At 54.3% G+C, this 25440-nt stretch overlaps 2 protein-coding genes across 12 annotated transcripts in view; both read left to right on the forward strand.

The window, feature by feature from the left end:
- The first annotated feature begins 1829 nt into the window (after positions 1-1829).
- On the forward strand, positions 1830-3829 carry LOC140898964 (uncharacterized). The gene is made up of 2 exons (XM_073313626.1): positions 1830-1866; positions 2267-3829. The coding sequence occupies exon 2, from the start codon at positions 2600-2602 to the stop codon at positions 3209-3211; it is 612 nt and encodes a 203-aa protein (XP_073169727.1). The 5' UTR covers positions 1830-1866; positions 2267-2599; the 3' UTR covers positions 3212-3829.
- Positions 3830-19027: 15198 nt separating this feature from the next.
- Positions 19028-25440, forward strand: part of ASCC2 (activating signal cointegrator 1 complex subunit 2) — a 48299-nt gene continuing 41886 nt past the window's right edge. Inside the window, exons 1-5 of one of the 11 annotated variants that reach the window (XM_073313084.1) lie at positions 19028-19342; positions 21350-21487; positions 23177-23276; positions 24153-24311; positions 24677-24847. In XM_073313084.1, the coding sequence (XP_073169185.1) occupies positions 23196-23276; positions 24153-24311; positions 24677-24847 (411 nt within the window). In that variant the 5' untranslated portion in view covers positions 19028-19342; positions 21350-21487; positions 23177-23195. Of the gene's footprint in view, positions 19343-20893; positions 21488-23176; positions 23277-24152; positions 24312-24676; positions 24848-25440 lie in introns of those variants that run through there. The other 10 variants (XM_073313073.1, XM_073313079.1, XM_073313075.1 and 7 more) reach the window with 10 other exon arrangements.

Raw genomic sequence — 25440 nt, forward strand, 5'->3', positions numbered from 1 at the left:
GAGTTTTGCATGGGAGCATTTGCTAATACACCTCCTAATTTATTTTTCTTGCTGTCCTTCGTAGGTGAAATATTTGAGGTTTAACAAACACCTACAGACCTTTCATAAAGGAGCTTGTCATAAGCCTCCTCTTGCTTTCTCTTCCACGGAGAGTCTTTGTAAGTTGCACACTGGTGCTCTTAAATTTAGAAGAAAAATATTAAACTTATGTTTTCAAACCAGAAAAACTATGGAGCATCAGGTATTGCTCCATAACAATCAATACAGTTTTCCCTTGGGCAGAAGTATTGTGTGTTAAGAGAATTAAAACTACCTTTGTACCTCAGATTCTCTTACCCTGAATGGACCATCAGATTTCAGAGTTTGAGCCAATAATTTTATTACCACAACCACATCAGTGCAGAATGGCCTAGGTCACCAGAGTCTTCACATCCAATTTCAGTGGGGTTTGGAAACAGGAGATCTGTGCATTTCTACCCTCTGCGGTAACCATGCTGTAACATTTACCATTTGACAGTGTTGGTGGGGAAGTTAAGACTTAGTTCTTACTTGCAACCTTTCTCCTTATTCTCAATTTTGATGGTGCAGCTGTGGCTCTTTGGGAACAAACCAAACAGACTCAGGTTTAATGCTGAAAACTCTCTTAATCTCTCCCAAAGGCGGAGAACTCATCTGCTAGTTCTGCAAATCTAACCTACTGAGGGGCCTGAGTAGTGTCCCTCCATTAGGGCAGCTAGTTCATGTCGGCGCCCTAGGCTTACAACACACCTGGCACTTTCCATTACACAAACTTACATTCCTTTTGGTATTTTTGTCTTCCATATTTTAAGTCACAGAAGGGACTGTTTTATGCTGGGGCAGTCGCGGGCCACCGTCCCCCCCCTCAACAGCAGCAGAGTTTGGGTGTGGGAGGGGGCAGGGGATGGGGTGAGGCGAGTGCTGGGAGGCTCCCTGGAAGCAGTGACATAGCCAGGCAGCTCTGCCCTGCCTCTGCATGCAGGCACCTCCTCCCACACAGCTCCCATTGGCCACGGTTCCCGGCCAATGGGAGCTGCAAAGCCAGTGCTCCGGGCTTAGACAGCACAGAGAGCTGTCTGACCACACCTTCGCCTAGCAGCTGAGCAAGGGGGATGTTGCTCCTGCAGCACCTGGGCCGCCCTCCCACAGCATCCCCCCGGGCAGTCCCCCCACCCGCCTCAAGTTTTAGTCTGGGGCATATAGTAAAAATTATGGACAGGTCACGGGCTGTGAATTTTTGTTTACTACCTCTGACCTGTCTGTCACTTTTACTAAAAACACACTGACTAAAACTTAGCCTTATGCACTATTGAAAACGAGTAAGGGAACAAAAGGGAAGAAGGCAGATCCGGGGAACTACGGGCCAGTCAGCCTCACCTCAATCCCTGGAAAAATCATGGAGCAGGTCCTCAAGGAATCAGTTCTGAAGCCCTTAGAGAAGAGGAAAGTGATCAGGAACAGTCAGCATGGAGTCACCAAAGGCAAGTCATGCCTGACTAATCTAATTGCCTTCTATGATGAGATACCTGGCTCTGTGGATGAGGGGAAAGCAGTGGACGTGTTGTTCCTTGACTTTAGTAAAGCTTTTAATACGGTCTCCCACAGTATTCTTGTCAGCAAGTTAAAGAAGTATGGGCTGGATGAATGGACTATAAGGTGGATAGAAAGTTGGCTACATCGTCGGGCTCAACGGGTAGTGATCAATAGCTCCATGTCTAGTTGGCAGCCGGTATCAAAAATAGCCGGTTTTAAAAATAGCCAGAGCTTCGCGAACCAGCTGAGCGGGGGCGAACCAGCTGAGCAGCGGGGACAGCAGAGCAGCTCACAGAAGGAGTTTGCCTGGGACTGGTAAGTATCCGAGTCTGTGTTTGTTTGCTTGCTGAGGAAGTATCCGAGCGTGTGTTTGCTGGGGGGGCAGTGTGAGAGCCTGAGTGAGTGTCTGATTGGCTGCTAGCCTGCAGGGGGCGGGCAGTAGGGTGTCTGTTTGTTTGCGACAGGGAAGCCTGGCTGTTTAAAAATAGCCAGAGCTTCGCGAACCAGCTGAGCGGGGGCGAACCAGCTGAGCAGCGGGGACAGCAGAGCAGCTCACAGAAGGAGTTTGCCTGGGAGTTTGCCTGGAGTGAGCCCAGTGAGGCTTACATCTTGCAAACTGCTCTGAGGAAGCTCATAGTAGGAAGGTGATATGGAAGGGGGGGGTTCAGCTGTTGTGACCTGCACTGGATGTGCCATGTTTGTCTTTCTTCCACAGGACAGAAGCGACTTTGTCTGTACAAAGTGCAAGCTGGTCTCCATATTGGAAGAGAAGATTGAAGGTCTGGAGCAACAGATAACAACCCTGCGTTGCATACGGGAAACTGAGGATTTCCTGGACGAAACTCAGGATAGGCTTCTAGGGGCACAAAGCTCTACAGATATAGAGCAGGTTGCACAGAGGAGCCAAGAGGCCAGTGAAGAAGCTTGGCAACATGTGACCTCCAGAAGAGGTAAGCGGAATGTCCGGGTTCCAGTAACACAGACACAGGTAACTAACCGCTTTCATGTTCTCTCCACAGGTATCGTTGCGGAGAGTGGACCAGATGATATGTCTGGGGCGAGAAAGCAGAAGGAGACTCCGCTGGTTGGAAGGCATGAGATGCGCTGTCCTGAGGTTGGGGGTTCCACGACCACCACTCCCAAGAGGAGAAGGCGGGTGGTGGTGGTCGGGGACTCTCTCCTCCGGGGGACTGAGTCATCTATCTGCCGCCCTGACCGGGAAAACCGAAAAGTCTGCTGCTTGCCAGGGGCTAAGATTCGCGATGTGACGGAGAGACTGCCGAGACTCATCAAGCCCTCGGATCGCTACCCCTTCCTGCTTCTCCACGTGGGCACCAATGATACTGCCAAGAATGACCTTGAGCGGATCACTGCGGACTATGTGGCTCTAGGAAGAAGGATAAAGGAGTTGGAGGCGCAAGTGGTGTTCTCGTCCATCCTCCCCGTGGAAGGAAAAGGCCTAGGTAGGGAGCATCGAATCGTGGAAGTCAACGAATGGCTACGCAGGTGGTGTCGGAGAGAAGGCTTTGGTTTCTTTGACCATGGGATGGTGTTCCATGAAGGAGGAGTGCTGGGCAGAGACGGGCTCCATCTTACGAAGAGAGGGAAGAGCATCTTTGCCAGCAGGCTGGCTAACCTAGTGAGAAGGGCTTTAAACTAGGTTCACCGGGGGAAGGAGACCAAAGCCCTGAGGTAAGTGGGAAAGCAGGATACCGGGAGGAAGCACAGGCAGGAATGTCTGTGAGGGGAGGGCTCCTGCCTCATACTGGGAATGAGGGGCGATCAACAGGTTATCTCAAGTGCTTATATACAAATGCACAAAGCCTTGGAAACAAGCAGGGAGAACTGGAGGTCCTGGTGATGTCAAGGAACTATGACGTGATCGGAATAACAGAGACTTGGTGGGATAACTCACATGACTGGAGTACTGTCATGGATGGTTATAAACTGTTCAGGAAGGACAGGCAGGGCAGAAAAGGTGGGGGAGTAGCACTGTATGTAAGGGAGCAGTATGACTGCTCAGAGCTCCAGTACGAAACTGCAGAAAAACCTGAGTGTCTCTGGATTAAGTTTAGAAGTGTGTGCAACAAGAGTGATGTAGTGGTGGGAGTCTGCTATAGACCACCGGACCAGGGGGATGAGGTGGATGAGGCTTTCTTCCAGCAGCTCACGGAAGCTACTAGATCGCATGCCCTGATTCTCATGGGTGACTTTAATTTTCCTGATATCTGCTGGGAGAGCAATACAGCGGTGCATAGACAATCCAGGAAGTTTTTGGAAAGCGTAGGGGACAATTTCCTGGCGCAAGTGCTAGAGGAGCCAACTGGGGGGGCGCTTTTCTTGACCTGCTGCTCACAAATCGGGTAGAATTAGTGGGGGAAGCAAAAGTGGATGGGAATCTGGGAGGCAGTGACCATGAGTTGGTTGAGTTCAGGATCCTGACGCAGGGAAGAAAGGTAAGCAGCAGGATACGGACCCTGGACTTCAGGAAAGCAGACTTCGACTCCCTCAGGGAACGGATGGCCAGGATCCCCTGGGGGACTAACTTGAAGGGGAAAGGAGTCCAGGAGAGCTGGCTGTATTTCAAGGAATCCCTGTTGAGGTTACAGGGACAAACCATCCCGATGAGTCGAAAGAATAGTAAATATGGCAGGCGACCAGCTTGGCTTAATGGTGAAATCCTAGCGGATCTTAAACATAAAAAAGAAGCTTACAAGAAGTGGAAGGTTGGACATATGACCAGGGAAGAGTATAAAAATATTGCTCGGGCATGTAGGAATGTTATCAGGAGGGCCAAATCGCACCTGGAGCTGCAGCTAGCCAGAGATGTCAAGAGTAGCAAGAAGGGTTTCTTCAGGTATGTTGGCAACAAGAAGAAAGCCAAGGAATGTGTGGGCCCCTTACTGAATGAGGGAGGCAACCTAGTGACAGAGGATGTGGAAAAAGCTAATGTACTCAATGCTTTTTTTGCCTCTGTTTTCACTAACAAGGTCAGCTCCCAGACTGCTGCGCTGGGCATCACAAAATGCAGAAGAGATGGCCAGCCCTCTGTGGAGATAGAGGTGGTTAGGGACTATTTAGAAAAGCTGGACGTGCACAAGTCCATGGGGCCGGACGAGTTGCATCCGAGAGTGCTGAAGGAATTGGCGGCTGTGATTGCAGAGCCACTGGCCATTATCTTTGAAAACTCGTGGCGAACCGGGGAAGTCCCGGATGACTGGAAAAAGGCTAATGTAGTGCCAATCTTTAAAAAAGGGAAGAAGGAGGATCCTGGGAACTACAGGCCAGTCAGCCTCACCTCAATCCCTGGAAAAATCATGGAGCAGGTCCTCAAAGAATCAATCCTGAAGCACTTGCATGAGAGGAAAGTGATCAGCAACAGCCAGCATGGATTCACCAAGGGAAGGTCATGCCTGACTAATCTAATCGCCTTTTATGATGAGATTACTGGTTCTGTGGATGAAGGGAAAGCAGTGGATGTATTGTTTCTTGACTTTAGCAAAGCTTTTGACACGGTCTCCCATAGTATTCTTGTCAGCAAGTTAAGGAAGTATGGGCTGGATGAATGCACTATAAGGTGGGTAGAAAGCTGGCTAGATTGTCGGGCTCAACGGGTAGTGATCAATGGCTCCATGTCTAGTTGGCAGCCGGTATCAAGTGGAGTGCCCCAAGGGTCAGTCCTGGGGCCGGTTTTGTTCAATATCTTCATAAATGATCTGGAGGATGGTGTGGATTGCACTCTCAGCAAATTTGCGGATGATACTAAACTGGGAGGAGTTGTAGATACGCTGGAGGGGAGGGATAGGATACAGAAGGACCTAGACCAATTGGAAGATTGGGCCAAAAGGAATCTGATGAGGTTCAATAAGGATAAGTGCAGGGTCCTGCACTTAGGACGGAAGAACCCAATGCACAGCTACAGACTAGGGACCGAATGGCTAGGCAGCAGTTCTGCGGAAAAGGACCTAGGGGTGACAGTGGACGAGAAGCTCAATATGAGTCAGCAGTGTGCCCTTGTTGCCAAGAAGGCCAATGGCATTTTGGGATGTATAAGTAGGGGCATAGCGAGCAGATCGAGGGACGTGATCGTTCCCCTCTATTCGACATTGGTGAGGCCTCATCTGGAGTACTGTGTCCAGTTTTGGGCCCCACACTTCAAGAAGGATGTGGATAAATTGGAGAGAGTCCAGCGAAGGGCAACGAAAATGATTAGGGGACTGGAACACATGACTTATGAGGAGAGGCTGAGGGAGCTGGGATTGTTTAGCCTGCAGAAGAGAAGAATGAGGGGGGATTTGATAGCTGCTTTCAACTACCTGAAAGGGGGTTCCAAAGAGGATGGCTCTAGACTGTTCTCAATGGTAGCAGATGACAGAACGAGGAGTAATGGTCTCAAGTTGCAGTGGGGGAGGTTTAGATTGGATATTAGGAAAAACTTTTTCACTAAGAGGGTGGTGAAACACTGGAATGAGTTACCTAGGGAGGTGGTAGAATCTCCTTCCTTAGAGGTTTTTAAGGTCAGGCTTGACAAAGCCCTGGCTGGGATGATTTAACTGGGAATTGGTCCTGCTTTGAGCAGGGGGTTGGACTAGATGACCTTCAGGGGTCCCTTCCAACCCTGATATTCTATGATTCTATGATCAAGCGGAGTGCCCCAAGGGTCGGTCCTGGGGCCGGTTTTGTTCAATATCTTCATAAATGATATGGAGGATGGTGTGGACTGCACCCTCAGTAAGTTTGCAGATGACACTAAACTGGGAGGAGAGGTGGATACGCTGGAGGGTAGGGATAGGATACAGAGGGCCCTAGACAAATTCGAGGATTGGGCCAAAAAAATCTGATGCGGTTCAACAAGGACAAGTGCAGAGTCCTGCACTTAGGAAGGAAGAATCCCATGCACCACTACAGACTAGGGACTGAGCGGCTCGGCAGCAGTTCTGCAGAAAAGGACCTAGGGGTTACAGTGGACGAGAAGCTGGATATGAGTCAGCAGTGTGCTCTTGTTGCCAAGAAGACTAACGGCATTTTGGGCTCTATAAGTAGGGGCATTGCCAGCAGATCTATGGACGTGATCGTTCCCCTCTATTTGACCTGGTGTTCTGTGTCCAGTTTTGGGCCCCACACTACAAGAAGAATGTGGAAAAATTGGAAAGCGTCCAGCGGAGGGCAACAAAAATGATTAGGGGACTGGAACACATGACTTATGAGGAGAGGCTGAGGGAACTGGGATTGTTTAGTCTCCGGAAGAGAAGAGTGAGGGGGGATTTGATAGCTGCTTTCAACTACCTGAAAGGGGATTCCAAAGAGGATGGCTCTAAACTGTTCTCAGTGGTGGCAGATGAGAAAACAAGGAGTAATGGTCTCAAGTTGCAGTGGGGGAGGTTTAGATTGGATATTAGGAAAAACTTTTTCACTAGAAGGGTGGTGAAGCACTGGAATGCGTTACCTAGGGAGGTGGTGGAATCTCCTTCCTTAGAGGTTTTTAAGGTCAGGCTTGACAAAGCCCTGGCTGGGATGATTTAGTTGGGGATTGGTCCTGCTTTGAGCAGGGGGTTGCACTAGATGACCTCCTGAGGTCCCTTCCAACCCTGATATTCTATGATTCTATGATAACAGCAGGTTTTCAATTACATATCAGAATTTGCTTTTATTTAGCCCCTTTCATACTTGAGTTACTTCAAAATGCTTTTCCAGTAATGTATTGTTCTCTAATGCAATGACTGTAGACTTTGTGTGCTTACCAACTACCAACCAATTGAATGTTATCGTTGGATGTTATTTTCTGGTTATGGAAAGACCATTGGACAGGACACTAGAATTATCCCTTATTGTCAGAAAGCGCCAGAGGATCTTTCATTTTCACCTGGAGTGACCCCAGAGTTGGGCAGAAGAGTCTTCAATTTAAAGAATCCAAAAGGACCTTCCAACTGGTTAGCCATCCTTGCTTCACTGCATTGTCATCATTGGACAGAAGTCCATGTCCTAGTGGACACCTTCTCCTGAAGAGCATTCATTCCTTTTCCCCTTTGATAGAGCTCAGACACAGAGTAAAAATCCAAAATCAGTCCAAAAATACAGTAGTCATGTTATCACAATCTATGCTGTAATTTTTTTTAAAGGATGTACAAATACCCTTTGTAAGCATTGCTTGTGGATAGCCTCAAAGCGGCTATGGGAAAAGACAGCCCTAAGAGCTCAAAGAACTGTCACATGAAACATAAAATTGGACAATGGCTACCCCAACAGCCACTTATGGAAGGTTTGAATCGAGAGAGTGCATTATATAAAAGTAGAATTCATGACAAAGCAAGGTTATTATGGGGTCCAATTAGTTCAAAGTTTAGGTTTCTGATCCACAGTTGAGCTTTTTGGTTGCAATGCGTATGGCAGTAAGCCAAGGGTTCTTCACCTAGTGGTTAAGAACATGGTACCAGATTGCAAAAAGGGAGTAAGGACTGGTCTATGGGGGAATGAGTCCTGATATGGAAAAGATTTTGAACCATTATCAACCATTTTGTGGAGGTGCCAAGAGCAGTAACCATGAGCAAGTATGCTGAGCTGATTCAGGGGTCCTTTAATGGCACCTAGGAGTGCCTTGTAGACAATGCTTGCCTCTTACATAGATCCTGGGTTACAACAGACTATTGGTACAGCAAGTGAGAGAATTTACCAAGGTCCCTCTAGCACAGGGGTTCTCACAACAAATTTGTTGGTGGCCTCAGAGTGTGGCCACCAACTCTCACTGGTGGCTGCACTGACAATTTTTTCCTAAAATAATTAATTTTAGAAAAAATTAAATATGCACAGATTCACATCCCAATCATAGAATCATAGAATATCAGGGTTGGAAGGGACCCCTGAAGGTCATCTAGTCCAACCTCCTGCTCGAAGCAGGACCAATTCCCAGTTAAATCATCCCAGCCAGGGCTTTGTCAAGCCTGACCTTAAAAACCTCTAAGGAAGGAGATTCTACCACCTCCCTAGGTAACTCATTCCAGTGTTTCACCACCCTCTTAGTGAAAAAGTTTTTCCTAATATCCAATCTAAACCTCCCCCACTGCAACTTGAGACCATTACTCCTCGTTCTGTCATCTGCTACCATTGAGAACAGTCTAGAGCCATCCTCTTTGGAACCCCCTTTCAGGTAGTTGAAAGCAGCTATCAAATCCCCCCTCATTCTTCTCTTCTGCAGGCTAAACAATCCCAGCTCCCTCAGCCTCTCCTCATAACTCATGTGTTCCAGTCCCCTAATCATTTTTGTTGCCCTTCGCTGGACTCTCTCCAATTTATCCACATCCTTCTTGAAGTGTGGGGCCCAAAACTGGACACAGTACTCCAGATGAGGCCTCACCAATGTCGAATAGAGGGGAACGATCACGTCCCTCGATCTGCTCACTATGCCCCTACTTATACATCCCAAAATGCCATTGGCCTTCTTGGCAACAAGGGCACACTGTTGATTCATATCCAGTTTCTCGTCCACTGTCACCCCTAGGTCCTTTTCCGCAGAACTGCTGCCGAGCCGTTCGGTCCCTAGTCTGTAGCGGTGCATTGGATTCTTCCATCCTAAGTGCAGGACCCTGCACTTATCCTTGTTGAACCTCATCAGATTTCTTTTGGCCCAATCTTCCAATTTGTCTAGGTCCTTCTGTATCCTATCCCTCCCCTCCAGCGTATCTACCACTCCTCCCAGTTTAGTATCATCCGCAAATTTGCTGAGAGTGCAATCCACACCATCCTCCAGATCATTTATGAAGATATTGAACAAAACCGGCCCCAGGACCGACCCTTGGGGCACTCCACTTGATACCGGCTGCCAACTAGACATGGAGCCATTGATCACTACCCGTTGAGCCCGACAATCTAGCCAACTTTCTACCCACCTTATAGTGCATTCATCCAGCCCATACTTCCTTAACTTGCTGACAAGAATACTGTGGGAGACCGTGTCAAAAGCTTTGCTAAAGTCAAGAAACAATACATCCACTGCTTTCCCTTCATCCACAGAACCAGTAATCTCATCATAAAAGGCGATTAGATTAGTCAGGCATGACCTTCCCTTGGTGAATCCATGCTGGCTGTTCCTGATCACTTTCCTCTCATGCAAGTGCATCAGGATTGATTCTTTGAGGACCTGCTCCAGGATTTTTCCAGGGACTGAGGTGAGGCTGACTGGCCTGTAGTTCCCAGGATCCTCCTTCTTCCCTTTTTTAAAGATTGGCACTACATTAGCCTTTTTCCAGTCATCCGGGACTTCCCCGGATCATTACAATTACAATTATTACAATCATTGTAATGTGTATTTGTAGGGGTTTTTGGCAGACTCAATAACAAAAATAATGCTACCTCCCCCCTCAGACCCCTCTGTCCAGGGCTTCGTGGGTCCTGGGGCTTGCTGTGAAAGGTGACATTTGTATGTTTGTTAATATCACAGCACACTAAGTCCCTACCTGGGAGGCTATGAAAAGTGATAAGTGATATTAACAAACATGCAAGTATCACTTTTCAGAGATGGCTAGTAAATCTGCTGTGAAAAGTGATACTTGCTTTTTTGGTCATATCGCTCTTCTCAGCAAGCCCCAGGACCCATTAAGCCCTGCATGGGGGGGCCGAAGAGGGAGGCAGCAGGGGCCACAGGCAATTGTGGGATGGATGCGGGGCAGGGGAGGCCCAAGAAATGGGGGGGAATGGATGCAGGGCCGGGGGAGGCAGGGGAGGCCTAGGGCAGTGGGGAGAATGGATGCTGGACAGGGGGGCCCCAGGGCAATGGGGTGGTGTGGATGCAGGAACAGGGAGGCAGGGGGTCCTGGGGCAATGGGGGGGTGGATGCGGGGCTGGGGAGGCTGTGGGAGCCTGGGGCAATGAGGGGGTGTGTGGATGCCGGGCAGGGGGGGCCTGAGGGCAATGTGGGGGGTGGATGTGGGGCCAGGAAGGCAGCAGGAGACCAGGGCAATGTGGGAGAATGGATACATGGCCGTGGGAGGCAGCAGGGGCCAGGGGCGATGGGGGTGGGTGAGGAGCCCCACTGTTGTGTGGCCAAAGCCAGGGCCTGGTGTCTGCTGCCATGCAGCCAGGGCCAGGGCTCAGTGCCCGCGGCCAGAACCCAGAGCTGGGGACGGGAACTGCGTGGCTGAAGCCAGGGATCGGAGCCTGCGACCAGGCAGACAAAGCTGTGGGTCAGTGCCTGTTAGGGGCTTATTCCTTCACCCACTTACTTCCCTGGTCCTTCTCGCATGAACAGAGAGCAACAATACCCAAAGTCCAAAGGTGCAAACAATTCAATGTTTATTGGGGGGAGCTTCCAGCAAGCATGATTCCAGTTTCCTTCCTTAGTGTCCCCCTTCCCAGCTCTGACACCACAGAGCCTTACACCTGTGCCCCTGTTCCCATTCCTGACCTTAGCCAAACATGATTCCAACTTCCTTACTCCCATTCCCTGTTCCCATTTCCCCCTTTAGCAAAATATGATTCCAATTTCTCCACCCCCATTCCCTGTTCCCATTCCCCCACCCACCCACCACTTCCTGATTGATTGCAGACTATATAGCAAAACTTGAGTTCTGCTTAGCTATACCTTAACCAATCATTTTCCTGAAATTTAACTAACCAATCCTAACATATTGTAACATGATTATTTAACCAGTTATATCCCACCACCTTAATTAGTTTACACCCAGCAAAATCAATTATACAGCAGACGAGAACAATCACAGAACCAGACAGAGATTATACAGACAAACAATGGCAAAGTGGTTTCAGAGTAGCAGCCGTGTTAGTCTGTATTCGCAAAAGAAAAGGAGTACTTGTGGCACCTTAGAGACTAACCAATTTATTTGAGCATGAGCTTTCGTGAGCTGTAGCTCATGCTCAAATAAATTGGTTAGTCTCTAAGGTGCCACAAGTCCTCCTTTTCTAATGGCAAAGTGGGAACTATAATGACAAAACAATACAGGAGTGAGGATTTCACATCCCAGCTATTGATAAGTGAGTTCTTGCCAGACAGGATGCTATCAAACTAAGTTTCCTTTAAATCTTCTAGGCACTTCCCTTTCTCTGGAGGTGATAGGAATACAATCCTGTCCTGATAATGCCTAACAGCCCAACAGCACCTTATTTTAGTGTGACTGGTGAGGAGGTGACCCGTCGCTTCCCAGCTTATGGCTGCCTCTGCTGCTTAGCCAAAGGCCTTAGCCTAAGAACAGGGCCTCAGACTGTCACAGTGAGAAACGGCCCTTACACTGGCAGACAGTGATTTTGATTCTTTCTTTTATACCTCTGTAACTAGCTAAATGATAAACATACACCTAACTTCTTAAAGTCTAGGCCTTTGCAGACAGGCCTGAATATCTATCTTCTAACAGCACCCAGGGCTAGTGCCTGCCGCCACACGGCCAGAACCCGGAGCTGGGGACGGGAACTGCGTGGCTGGAGCCAGGGATCGGAGCCTGCGGCCGGGCAGACGAAGCTGTGGGTCAGCGCCCAGGGCTAGTGCCTGCCGCCACACGGCCAGAACCCGGAGCTATGTGCCGGAGCCCAGGCGTGCGTGGCTGGAGCCAGGAGTCAGCGCTCGCTGCTGCGTGGCCAGGGCCAGGGCCGGCACCACGTGGCCAGAGCCTGGGAACAGAGCTGTGGGTCGGCGCCAGCTGCTGTGCAGTGGGGCAGGGGATCAGCACCAGGGGCTAGGCAGGAGTGGCTGGAGCCTGGGGCCAGCGCTCGCCACCGCACGGCCGGAACCGGGGGCCAGAGGCCGACTGAAGCTCTGCGGCCAAGGGTCAGTCAGTACCTGCTGCCCTGCAGCCAGAGCCAGGGGTTGGCGCCCAAAGCCCCATGCTTGGAGCCTGCTCCTGTGTGGCTGGGGGTCGGCGCCTGGGGACAGCGCCTGCCATTGCGCGGACGGAGCTCGGGGCTGGAGCCGGGAGCCAGCACCTGATGCCACGCAACTGGAACCCGGGGCCAGAGGCTGAAGCCCCGCAGCTGGAGTCCAGGGCCGAGTGGCCAGAGCTGCAGGTGGGGGGGCAGTACCTGCTGCCCTATGGTCTGAGCCTGGGGCCCCATGGCCAGGTTCCTGAATTCCCACTGCTGGAGCCTGCCGCCCAACCCCCACCCCCCAAGTGGGTCAAGAACTCGCCTTGCTCCTGCAGCGTTGTGCCCCACCTTTCTCCAGAGGCAGCGCAGGGCGGCGCATCCAGGAGCAACAAAGAAGGAGGGAAAGGGGCCGATGCTTTGCTTCCCCGCCCCCATCGCTGCCCAGGAGGCTGTTGTGGCCGCACGAAAAACCCCTGGTGGCCGCAGTTGAGAAGCGTCGCTCTAGAGGCCGGTGTTGGTCCCCCACCAAAGGTACTCGTACTAACATACCAGACTCGCGGCACCTCCGAGACCAGCCCGTTTATTTGAACAGAAGCTTCCGGAGCCCCAGCTCCCTGCACACAGTCCACTGCAGGCACCCGATGGAGTGAGCTTTTACTAAAAAGATCCATCACAAAATGGGGAGCCACTGAGCAGCTGTGGGGGCCTGGCAGGGAGTTCCAGGGTCCCCCAGCACCATGAGGGCTTGGAGCTCCAGGTTCTCCCTCCCTCTCAGCCCTGAGCTGTGGGGTCCCCCACCACCAGAGGCCAGGAACTGCAGGGGCCAGCCAGGAGCTGTGGAGTTCCCCCTTCCCTCTGGCACCTGCAGTGGCAAGAAGCTGCGGGGTCCCTCCTGCTGCCTACAGTGGCTGGGAGCTTCCGGGTCCGCCCCACTGCCTTGGGTGGCAGAGGTACCCTGTAGCTTCCAGCCGCCAGCAGGTGAAGTCATGGAGGTCTTCGGAAGTCTGTGACTTCTGCGACCTCCGTGATAAAATCGTAGCCTTAGTCATATTTTTACAGTACTGCTAAACTGTTTTTAACTTGGATATTTGCACTTTGTTTCCTGTCTCTTTGCACACAATAAAATATTTTTGGAAACTCTGAGAATATTTATTAGTTTATACTAAGCATAAATGAGACATTACAAAGTTGATTATGGGAGTCAGTAACCTTGACATATTTAAGATCTTTACACACCAGGCTCACTAATTCATAAAAGTATCACACAACACTACTATAGCTGACTGTTAAATACTCTTTTTAGGCCTTCCTTAGCTGTACAGCTCTACGGTTGGCTTTTCTAACAGCTGTTGTGTACTGTGGAGCAGGAGATGCTTAATGGCATTGCACACTTGGATGAGACTGGCCCTCACTGTGGATTTTCTGGACTGACTGCTCACTGACTCTTAGCAATCTGGTGTTGCAAGTTTCCAAGGTGTGATCGCCACTTGCTTCTCCACTGTCCTTGCAACTCTCTTTTGGTGTTCATGCGCTGGGATGAGCTCGGCACACAGATCCAGGAATATGGCCTTGTGCATGCAAAAGTTCTGCAGCCACTGCTCATCGTCCCAAACCTGCATTACGATGCAGCCCCACCAGTCAGTGCTCTTTTCTCCGCCCCAGAAGCGCTAAACCCCATGGAGATGCTCTGTGAATGCCAACAGCAACCCAACGTTTTCATCTGCAGCATCCACCAGCACCCAGTCATCACCCTCAGATCTCTCTTCTTCCTCCTCACCCCACCAGTTGCAACAGTACTTGTTGAAATTCCACAAATACAGTAGAATCGAGTGTCTGGTTAAAAAAGTGTATTGGACCTGCCAACAATCCAGCTTTCAGAAATGGAAATATTTTGCTCTCCAGAAGGCTGCTTGTAACAGGTTCCCCAATGTTAAGGTTCGTTCTGGAATGTCTGATTCCTCTGGGTTTAGTGTGCGTTTATAAGCTTGACAAGCCTAACCTGTTCTTTGACTTCAGTTGGGTCTGTGTTAACTGACAAGAATGGTACTTGTCCTGCAATGTCAGGCTTGTATTGTACAGGAATCGCCTCAAATACCCGAGAGAAAACAGAGCTTAAGAAATCAGTGGGTGGAAAGTTTAACTGCAGATATCTGATTCTGACAGGCACTGGCTTTCATTCTGGTAACCAGATCCCCGTGGCTCTCCTGTAACAGGATAGGAGACATTTATTTTTGTATTTTACACCAGCTGTATTTTCACACCATGTGAACATTTGTGACACCCTTTTACAATGAAAGGGTTGTTGTGAAAAAAGATGTTAGGGAAGTGTGGCCTGGTGGCCCTGGGCACAGGCCTGGCATCCAGGAACATTTTGGTTCTGGCTTGGACACAAATTCCCTCTATGGTCTAAATCAGGGGTCGGCAACCTTTCAGAAGTGGTGTGCTGAGTCTTCATTTATTCACTTTAATTTAAGGTTTTGTGTGCCAGGAATACATTTTAACCTTTTTTAGAAGGTCTTTCTCTTTAAGTCTATATATAACTAAACTATTGTCGCATGTAAACAAGGTTTTCAAAATGTTTAAGAAGCTTCATTTAAAATTACATTAAAATGCTGATCTTATGCCGCCGGCCCGCTCAGCCTGCTGCCAGCCTGGGCTTCCGTTCACCTAGGCCGGCAGGGGACTGAGCGGGGCCTGCGGCCAGGACCCTGGCTGGCAAGGGGCCGGCAGCCAGAACCCCAGACCGGCAGTGGCCTGAGTGGGGCCGGGACCCTAGACCAGCAGTGGGCTGAGCGGGGTCAATGGCTGGGACCCTAGACTGGCAGTGGGCTGAGCCACTCAGCCTGCTGCCGGTCTGGGGCTCCGTCCGCCGGCTCCTGCCAGCCAGGGTCCTGGCTGCCCACCCTGCTCAGCCTGCTGCCGGTCTGGGATCCTGGCCCTGCCCACATAGAGTGGGTACCTACCTCCTCCCTGGCTCTAGCCCATTCTCTTCCTCTCTCTCTGCACTGAGCGGAGGATTTGAGTGCACTGAGCACAGGGCTGCGGGTGAAGAAGCAGACTGGGGATTGGGGTGTAGGATCTGGCCAGGAGCTAGAATGAGGGAGGGGGCTCAGGCTTGGGGCAGGAGGTTTGGGTGTGGAGTGCTTACCTGGGCAGCTCCCATTTGGTGCAAGGGGTGCAGGTGGGAATGTGGAGGGGGTGGGTGCAGGAGCTCCCTTTGGTGTTCAGGGTGGGGGTGGGAATGTGGGGGGTGCAAGAGTCAGGGCATGGGGCTGGAGGCATGTGAGGAGGGTGCAGGAGTCAGGGCATGGGGTGGGGGGGGCTGGGTATGTGTGGGGGTGCTGGAGTCAGGGCTGGGGATGTGAGGGGGTGAAGGGGTCAGGGCAGATGGCTGGGAGGGTCTGTGAGGAGGGTGCAGGGGTCAGGGCAGAGGGCTGGGTGTGCTTGGTGGTTGTAGGGGTCAGGGCAGAGGGCTGGTAGTTTGGGGGGTGCAGGGGTCAGGGCAGAGGGATGGGGGTGAGGGCTAGGGTCGTGGGGTGTTCGAAGCCCCCTGCCCAGAGCAGCTCACAGCATGGGGCTGGAGGGGATATGCCCTGATTCCACCCGCTTCCCCAAGGTCCCGGAAGCAGAGAGCGCGCTGCGGCTTGGCTTCTCCCCGTCCTGGGCCATCAGCTGGTCCTGGGCCATCAGCTGATCCGTGGCAGGGAGGGAGTGGAGGAGGGGCAGGACCCCAGCAGGGCGGGGGAAGAGGCAGGGGAGGGAGGGAGCGGAGGAGGGCCAAAACCCCAGCATAGCAGGGGAAGAGGCGGGGGAAGGAGGGAGCGGGGGAGGGGCAGGACCCCAGCAGGGCGGGGGAAGAGGCGGGGGAGGGGCAGGACCCCAGCAGGGCGGGGGAAGAGGCGGGGGAGGGGCAGGACCCCAGCAGGGCGGGGGAGGGGCAGGACCCCAGCAGGGCGGGGGAAGGGGCGGGGGAGGGAGGGAGTGGGGGAGGGGCAGGACCCCAGCAGGGCAGGGGAAGAGGCGGGGGAGGGGCAGGACCCCAGCAGGGCGGGGGAAGAGGCGGGGGAGGGAGGGAGCGGGGGAGGGGCAGGAGCCCAGCAGGGCGGGGGAGGGAGGGAGCGGGGGAGGGGCAGGAGCCCAGCAGGGCGGGGGAAGAGGCGGGGGAGGGAGGGAGTGGGGGAGGGGCAGGACCCCAGCAGGGCAGGGGAAGAGGCGGGGGAGGGGCAGGACCCCAGCAGGGCGAGGGAAGAGGCGGGGGAGGGAGGGGGCGGGGGAGGGGCAGGACCCCAGCAGGGCGAGGGAAGAGGCGGGGGAGGGAGGGGGCGGGGGAGGGGCAGGAGCCCAGCAGGGCGGGGGAAGAGGCGGGGGAGGGAGGGAGCGGGGGAGGGGCAGGAGCCCAGCAGGGCGGGGGAAGAGGCGGGGGAGGGAGGGAGCGGGGAGGGGCAGGAGCCCAGCAGGGCGGGGGAAGAGGCGGGGGAGGGAGGGAGCGGGGGAGGGGCAGGAGCCCAGCAGGGCGGGGGAAGAGGCGGGGGAGGGAGGAGCGGGGAGGGGCAGGACCCAGCAGGGCAGGGGGGAAGAGGCGGGGGGGGAGGGGAGCGGGGGAGGCGGGGAGCAGGAGCCCAGCAGGGCGGGGGAAGAGGCGGGGGAGGGAGGGAGTGGGGAGGGGCAGGACCCCAGCAGGGCAGGGGAAGAGGCGGGGGAGGGGCAGGACCCCAGCAGGGCAGGGGAAGAGGCGGGGGGAGGGGCAGGACCCCAGCAGGGCAGGGGAAGAGGCGGGGGAGGGAGGGAGCGGGGGAGGGGCAGGAGCCCAGCAGGGCAGGGGAAGAGGCGGGGGAGGGAGGGAGGGGGGAGGGAGGGGCAGGACCCCAGCAGGGCGGGGGGAGGGAGGGAGCGGGGGAGGGGCAGGAGCCAGCAGGGCGGGGGAAGAGGCGGGGGAGGGAGGGAGCGGGGGAGGGGCAGGAGCCCAGCAGGGCGGGGGAAGAGGCGGGGGAGGGAGGGAGCGGGGGCGGGGCAGGAGCCCAGCAGGGCGGGGGAGGAGGGAGACGGGGGCGGGCAGGAGCCAGCAAGGGCGGGGGAAGAGGCGGGGCAGGGAGGGAGCGGGGAGGGGCAGGACCCAGCAGGGCGGGGGAAGAGGCAGGGAGGGAGGGAGCGGGGGAGGGCACGAGCCCAGCAGGGCGGGGGAGGGAGGAAGCGGGGGAGGGGCAGGAGCCCAGCAGGGCGGTGGAAGAGGTGGGGGAGGGAGGGAGCGGGGAGGGGCAGGAGCCCAGCAGGGCGGGGAAAGAGGGCGGGGAGGGAGGGAGCGGGGGAGGGGCAGGAGCCCAGCAGGGCGGGGGAAGAGGCGGGGGAGGGAGGGAGGGAGCGGGGAGGGGCAGGAGCCCAGCAGGGCGGGGGAAGAGGCGGGGAGGGAGGGAGGAGGCGGGGGAGGGGCAGGAGCCCAGCAGGGCGGGGGAAGAGGCGGGGGAGGGAGGGAGCAGGGGAGGGGCAGGAGCCCAGCAGGGTGGGGAAGAGGCGGGGGAGGGAGGAAGCGGGGAGGGGCAGGAGCCAGCAGGGCGGGGGAAGAGGTGGGGGAGGGAGGGAGCGGGGGAGGGGCAGGAGCCCAGCAGGGCGGGGAAAGAGGCGGGGGAGGGAGGGAGCGGGGGAGGGGCAGGAGCCCAGCAGGGCGGGGAAAGAGGCGGGGAGGGAGGGAGCGGGGGAGGGGCAGGAGCCCAGCAGGGCGGGGGAAGAGGCGGGGGAGGGAGGGAGGGAGCGGGGAGGGGCAGGAGCCCAGCAGGGCGGGGGAGGGAGGGAGGGAGCGGGGGAGGGGCAGGAGCCCAGCAGGGCGGGGGAAGAGGCGGGGGAGGGAGGGAGCAGGGGAGGGGCAGGAGCCCAGCAGGGCGGGGACAGAGGCGGGGGAGGGAGGGAGCGGGGGAGGGGCAGGAGCCCAGCAGGGCGGGGGAAGAGGCGGGGGGAGGGAGGGAGCGGGGGAGGGGCAGGAGCCCAGCAGGGCGGGGGAAGAGGCGGGGGAGGGAGGGAGCGGGGGAGGGGCAGGAGCCCAGCAGGGCGGGGGAAGAGGCGGGGGAGGGGCAGGAGCCCAGCAGGGGTGGGGAGACCTTGCCTGCCCTCAGCAGCAGCTGCCCCCTCCCGCCCTGACTCCACCCTTTCCCCGCCCCCACCCCCAACTCTGCCCCCATTGGACCCCTCCCCCACATCCCTGCCTCTTCCCCTCCTGCCCGGCTGTGTCGCGGCCTGAGCGCTGGGAGCGAGGGGGCAGCGGCAGGCTCAGGGGAGGGGGCGGGCCGGGGCTGGGGGCGGCGGGGAGCCGCCGGTGGGTTGCAAAGCACCCGCCCGTTTTCCCCGTGGGTGCCCCAGCCCCGGGGGGTCCCGCGCCGAGGACGGAGGGGAGAGCGCCGCACCCTGGCGCACAGGGGAAAACACCAGCGTCCCGGCGGCCTCCCCGGGCGCCGAGTCCAGCCCCTGCGGCTCCCGAGCGCCCAGCTCCCCTGTGCCCTGGAGAGACGCGCGCTGCCGGGCCAACGGGCGGGCGCGGCGGCGCCGGGAAGAGGAACCGGTTTCTTTGGGCAGAGCCCCCGGCGGGTCCCCCCCGCCGCGCCGCCCGGGCCGATGGCGGCAAAGCGCCCACCAGGGCCCCGCTGCGCCCGCCCCGAGCGCCCCGGCTGGTCCCTGGCCCGGCGCTGGGGGCCGGGCCCTGGCCGGGGCCGCTTCGGGATCGGGGCACAAGCCGGGGTCGGTCCTGCTCGGAGCGCGGGCGGCCCCGAGGGCCCCCGCCAGCCCGGCTCTTCTGGGGCGGCTCGCCCGGGGCGGGATCCGGGGGGACCCTCCTCGGAGACCCGCCGGGGGCCGCGGCCCTGAGGGAGCGACGAGGACCCCGCGGGGCCGCCTTTCCGGCCGGTGGCGGAAGCGCCCTTTGACCCCGGAAGTGCCCGGCCGGGGGAGGCGGGGCTGAGCTGTCAGAGCCGGACGGGCCGGTAACGGGCTGGAGCCGCCGGTCAGCGCGCGGGGACCAGCCGGGGGGGGGCGGAGCCTGTGGGGGGGCAGGGGAGGTGGGGGGCAGCGGGGTGGCTGGGGGACAGTTGGGGGGCAGCGGGGTGGGTCAGGGGAGGTGGGGGGCAGCGGGGTGGCTGGGGGACAGTTGGGGGGCAGCGGGGTGGGTCAGGGGAGGTGGGGGGCAGCGGGGTGGCTGGGGGACAGTTGGGGGGCAGCGGGGTGGGTCAGGGGAGGTGGGGGGCAGCGGGGTGACTGGGGGACAGTGGGGGGCAGCGGGGTGGATCAGGGAGGTGGGGGGCAGCGGGGTGGCTGGGGGACAGTTGGGGGGCAGCGGGGTGGATCAGGGGAGGTGGGGGGCAGCGGGGTGACTGGGGGACAGTTGGGGGGCAGCGGGGTGGGTCAGGGAGGTGGGGGGCAGCGGGGTGGCTGGGGGACAGTTGGGGGGCAGCGGGGTGGGTCCGGGGAGGTGGGGGGCAGCGGGGTGGCTGGGGGACAGTTGGGGGGCAGCGGGGTGGGTCCGGGGAGGTGGGGGGCAGCGGCGTGGCTGGGGGACAGTTGGGGGCCAGCGGGGTGGGTCCGGGGAGGTGGGGGGCAGCGGGGTGGCTGGGGGCAGGGGGACAGTTGGGGGCCAGCGGGGTGGGTCCGGGGAGGTGGGGGGCAGCGGGGTGGCTGGGGGCAGGGGGACAGTTGGGGGCCAGCGGGGTGGGTCGGGGGAGGTGGGGGGGCAGCGGGGTGGCTGGGGGCAGGGGGACAGTTGGGGCCAGCGGGGGTGGGTCCGGGGAGGTGGGGGGCAGCGGGGTGGCTGGGGCAGGGGGCCAGTTGGGGGCCAGCGGGGTGGGTCGGGGGAGGTGGGGGCAGCGGGGTGGCTGGGGGCAGGGGGACAGTTGGGGGGCAGTGGGGTGGGTCAGGAGGGGGGTAGCGGGGTGACTGGGGGCAGGGGGATAGTTGGGCAGCGGGGTGGGGTCAGGGGAGGTGGGGGGCAGCGGGGTGGCTGGGGGCAGGGGGACAGTTGGGGGGCAGCGGGGTGGGTCCGGGGAGGTGGGGGGCAGCGGGGTGACTGGGGGCAGGGGGACAGTTGGGGGGCTGCGGGGTGGGGCAGGAGGTGGGGGGGCAGCGGGGTGATTGGGGCAGGGGGACAGTTGGGGGCCAGCGGGGTGGGTCCGGGGAGGTGGGGGGCAGCGGGGTGGCTGGGGGCAGGGGGATAGTTGGGCAGCGGGGTGGGTCAGGGGAGGTGGGGGGCAGCGGGGTGGCTGGGGGCAGGGGGACAGTTGGGGGGCAGCGGGGTGGGTTGGGGGGCGGAGCCTGTGGGTGGGGGTGGCTGAGAGGAGTGGGACAGTTGGGCAATGTGGTGGGTCGGGGGAGGTGGGGGGCAGCGGGGTGGCTGGGGGCAGGGGGGCAGTTGGGGGGGCAGCGGGGTGGGTCGGGGGAGGTGGGTGGGGGGCAGCGGGGTGATTGGGGCAGGGGGACAGTTGGGGGGCAGCGGGGTGGGTTGGGGGGCGGAGCCTGTGGGTGGGGAGGTGGGGGGTGGCTGGGGGGAGTGGGTCAGTGGAAGGAGTTGGGGGCAGTGCCTGCATGTGGAAGCGGGTGGGGTGTTTCTTTAACAATATGTGTGATCTGTGTAACATCAGTGCAGGTTTGCAGCCACTTTCACAAGTCACTGGAGCTGTACCACCAAGTCCCTTATTTTAATCAGCATTGTTGTGTTATTTGATGCAGCATATGAGGACCAATGTGACCTCTTGTCCCCCAGGTGTCTCCTGTCCTCTGCACCTGAGGGTACATCTCCTGGGATCCCTCAGGAGATGCGTGACAAATAGCATTTCAGTGTGACAGGAATAAGACTCTCACTGGAGAGCAGTTCAGTCTCCCCTTGGCAGAGTTGCTTGGCTTTTACACTAGTCCCATCTGCTGATGCAGCCCCAAAGCTATACACAGGGAGTTGTGTCCTCAAGGCTTAAACCAAAATGCATAGAAAAATGCATATCTTACTCGTCTTTTTCCTGTTTAGCTCAACAATCTCTTGGTCAGCAGTCTAACTTTTGTCGGTACTGAGCATCGGTAAGTCCTGTTGACATCAGCTGGAGTTCTTGGTGCTTAGCACTTCAGAAAATTAAGCTGCTGCTTGTTTGTCTGTTTGTTTTTAAAGGTATGTGTATAGTAGATTTTTAAAAACAGTTTTTAGAAATGCAAGTTCACAATTTATTTTGTGTCTAAGACTGAAAAATAACGTAATTTGTCTCACAATAAAAGCAATATCCTTGTGGTTTTTCAGCCTCAGTGATTTATCATAGAAATGTGAAAATTCCTGCATAGCTATATTTTTAAAACACTGGTGTGAAGCTTACCATTTTAATTGCTTTTAGAATGCTGTAAATAGTTCTCTCCCCCTTCCCCCCTTCCACACAAGTACCGCACTGGTTGTATATTGGGATTAGCATGGTGAAATATATTTTTTGTTAAATGGATTTTATAAGAAATCCATTTGTCATAAGATCCATTTATCTAAAAGGTTAAACATTAAAGGTTTTGTCATCTAAAATTTCACGTGGCTAATGGACAAAAGCCTCAGCCTTTCAGGGTATGTCTACACTGCACCTAGGAGCAAGTCTCCCAGCATGGGTACACAGATTCACCCTAGCCAGGCTCAAGCTAGCGTGCTAAAAATAGCAATGTGGATGTTCTGGCACAGGTGGAACCTCGGGCTTTCAAGCCCATCTGATCCCAAGGCTTCTGAGCCTGAGCTCCAGCCTGAGCTAGAATGTCCACTTGGGCATTTTTAGTGCACTATCTTGAGCGCAACTAGTGCAAGTCTGTCTGACTGGCCTGGAGGTTTACTTCCAGCTGTGGTTGAGATATACCCAGAGTCTGTCATTTCCAGCTTACGCTTGGATGCTGCACTTGGATCCACTTGGGTGAACATGGCATAAGTGTGGTTCTGCCTGAGGATAAGGGTCCACAGACATCCATCTAACTTCAGGATCAGGGTCTTAAACTTTAACTTGAATACAACTTTTTAACAGCATTTGAAATAAATGATCGTACTTTTATAAAATCACAGAAATTAAAGTACAAAAGCTTTGTTGAGCTTGCAGGTTCCAAGCTTTTTAATATTTGAGACTTTTAAGGGTGTTTTTAATGGTACATCTTCTCTTGAATTGCCATAGCAAGGTTTTTCATTTAGTAGAACTAATTTTATAATAACAGTATCTGTGAGAATACAGGGGCTTGTACAGAATCAAACAAGCAATGGGCATAAAAGAAAAGTGAAAGCTCGAACATCTTTTCTAGTCTAATCTCATGTCCTTAAAATATATATATTATGTATATAATCATTTAATAAACTTGCTTCATAAGAACACAGAATCTTCTTTTGATAACATGTTAGCAGGATGTCTTATGACCGCCCTTAGAATTTCTGAAATCTGGACATAGACTATGGCGACAGGGCTCTACACAGGAGAGGTCTTAACAGGACTTTTCAGTAACCATGTGAGAATTTTAAGCATTTACACAAAAGAAACTACACCAACAAAAATTCTTTTTGGTGCTCCTGTGGATGTCTTTGTGAGTGCTTCGTGTAAATGCTGTAAAGAAAATATGGCTGTACTCTAAGTCATGGGGAGCTGCTTTTTCTGTGCCTATGCACCTAATCCTTGGATGTCTCCTGAAGTCTGATGTTTGGTGGTGTAAAGGTTTCCTTTGTTTTGATGGGGTTCCAGACTCTAGGGGTGCTTTTTATAGAAGGGGTGCATTTTAAACCTGTCTTGTTTTGTTGTTGGTTAATTGTTTCTGTAAACAGTTCCTCATATTGCTTTTATGTTGGTGTTTGCCAAAGACAGAGAGATCTCAGCACAATGCCAGTATTGCCCTTGGATGAACTCCAGCTTAGAGAGGCGGATCCAAAGACAGGGAAACTGAGGACTTTACCAGCATTGGTGAGCTGTGTAGTTTTTTAAATGAAAACATTCAACAAATCATTCTCTCATTTCAAGAAGCGACTTTAGCAAAACTGGCTCTGGGACCAAAATACAGTGAAACCCAAACAGCTTCCCTATAGGAGGAGGTTTTATTTGAAGTGAAATTGAAGTCTGCATGTTGTAGTGCATTGAAACTATTTGGGGCTTTTGTTCTATGGTGTATCCAAGTTTATTATAAATGTAGTCTTCATTCCGAGAATTGCTTGATGGATAGTGTTGATATTCCTGTAGTGGAGAGGAAACTTACTGATATTTGAAACTCAGTTTAGAAGTTTAACTCTGAGGTGAAGCATCAGTGTTGGTTCCTCTGTGCCACCACGTTCTGTGCCCTCGCCCATGTGGATTTGCAACCACAGGCTGAAGTCAGAGCTCAGTGCAATGCAAGCTGCACTAAAGGATGATAACCTGTTTGATTTCTGTATTGGATAGTCCAATCAGCTTGACTCTGGAAGGAGCTGAAGCAGCGGTATTGAAAGGGAGCAACATTTCAAAGGAATGACTTTGAGCTGCTGCTGCTGTTTCTTTTGGAGGTGTGGGAGAGTTGCTTGTCAGTGATTTATCTGAATGGGATACAAGGAGCAACACATACTGAACTGTGCAGGATTCTGAAAATATTATTGAAAAATAAGGATGATGCAGAACCACTGATCTGCAGTGTTTTAAAGATTAAAGAGCGGGGAGACCTGCCAGTGAACATAAGAGGATGGATTCCTGATAACTACACACCAGTTTCCTAAAAATATGAGAGATGTCCCTGGCTGCATAAATGGTTAAGAGGAATTCTTGTTGCTTGGTCCCTAATTTGTTAACACATTGTCTTTTTGCTTTCTGTAGCATCCAGAACTGAAAGCTGATCGGTCTTTTGTGCTATATAAACCACCCCCTAAAGTCAGAGACCCTGCTCTAGTGGAGGAGTTCTTGGAACGAGCAAAGTTCATTGCAGATGATCTGAACTGGCTTCTGGCTTTGCCTCATGATAAATTTTGGTGCCAGGTAACATTACTGAATAGATAATAAATAAAAACCTGTGACTTATATGAGTGCTTAGAAAAATAAGTAGGTTTAATTCATGTATCTGATGAAGGCTCATAATTGCCTTTTGTTGCTCGTACCCAAACATCTTTTTTTGGATCGTGTAACATTAAGATTGTAATATTTCCTTAAAGATTTTTGATAATGAATTTTAAAACTGTTAGTTTGGAATCAATGGACCATGGACTCCTCTGAACACCTTTGATTTCTTTGGCTTACTGTTGAATTTAAATACCATGCACTGCATATGTGTCATGTGATGTTGTGTACCACTGTGCATGCTTCATCTTTCCCTCTCCCCATTTGCCTTTGTTCTGTTGTATTAGGTCATATTTGATGAGACACTTCAGAAATGCCTGGATTCATATCTGTGCCATGCCCCTCGCAAGTTTGATGCATCGTTGGATTTCCCTCTGGAGGTGAATGACATCCAAAAATGCCTTCATCGGAGTGTCTTCCTAACCTTCCTCAGAATGTCCACTCACAAGGAGTCCAAAGTAAATACCTCTTCTTCTTACCCTCACTGCACACTGTATGGCTTACAAAAATTGATAGACATTTTGGGAAACAGACTGTGTTTCCTATTCATCTCTCCCGGCTGCCTTCCTTTTTTAGCCCCTATTTTTCTCATTCCAATAGTTTCCACAAAGATAGTCCACCAATCAGCAAAGGACAGAACTATCTTAAGTGCGTAATGATTTCATTAATCTGCTTCACAAAGGAAAATGCTACTCTTAATAATAGGTTAGCAAGGTGTGGCATTATAAATGGATAGTATAAGAGAATCTACAGTAAGTTAGCCTTTGCAGGGCTTCATAAAAGGTGTGAGAGACTGTCGGAGGCCCCTGTAGCCATGTGCTGGTGACCACTCTCATGCCACCTGCCGCCCTGGTCCAGGCATCAAGTCATGCAACCCAGACTGAGACTTCTCCCATTGTACTTTCTCCAAGTTTCTGCCTCTCCCTATGGTTGATTTAAAATTGCATCCAATTACAGTTTTCTTTGCATCATGATAAAGGGTGTGTGAGTGCAATGCTCATTAGCAGAGGTGGAAGTTTCACAAGGGCCTTAAAGAAACTCATTCTGTCCT

This window comes from Lepidochelys kempii, chromosome 15 (genome assembly GCF_965140265.1).
Source record: "Lepidochelys kempii isolate rLepKem1 chromosome 15, rLepKem1.hap2, whole genome shotgun sequence".
Taxonomy (NCBI): Eukaryota; Metazoa; Chordata; order Testudines; family Cheloniidae; genus Lepidochelys; species Lepidochelys kempii.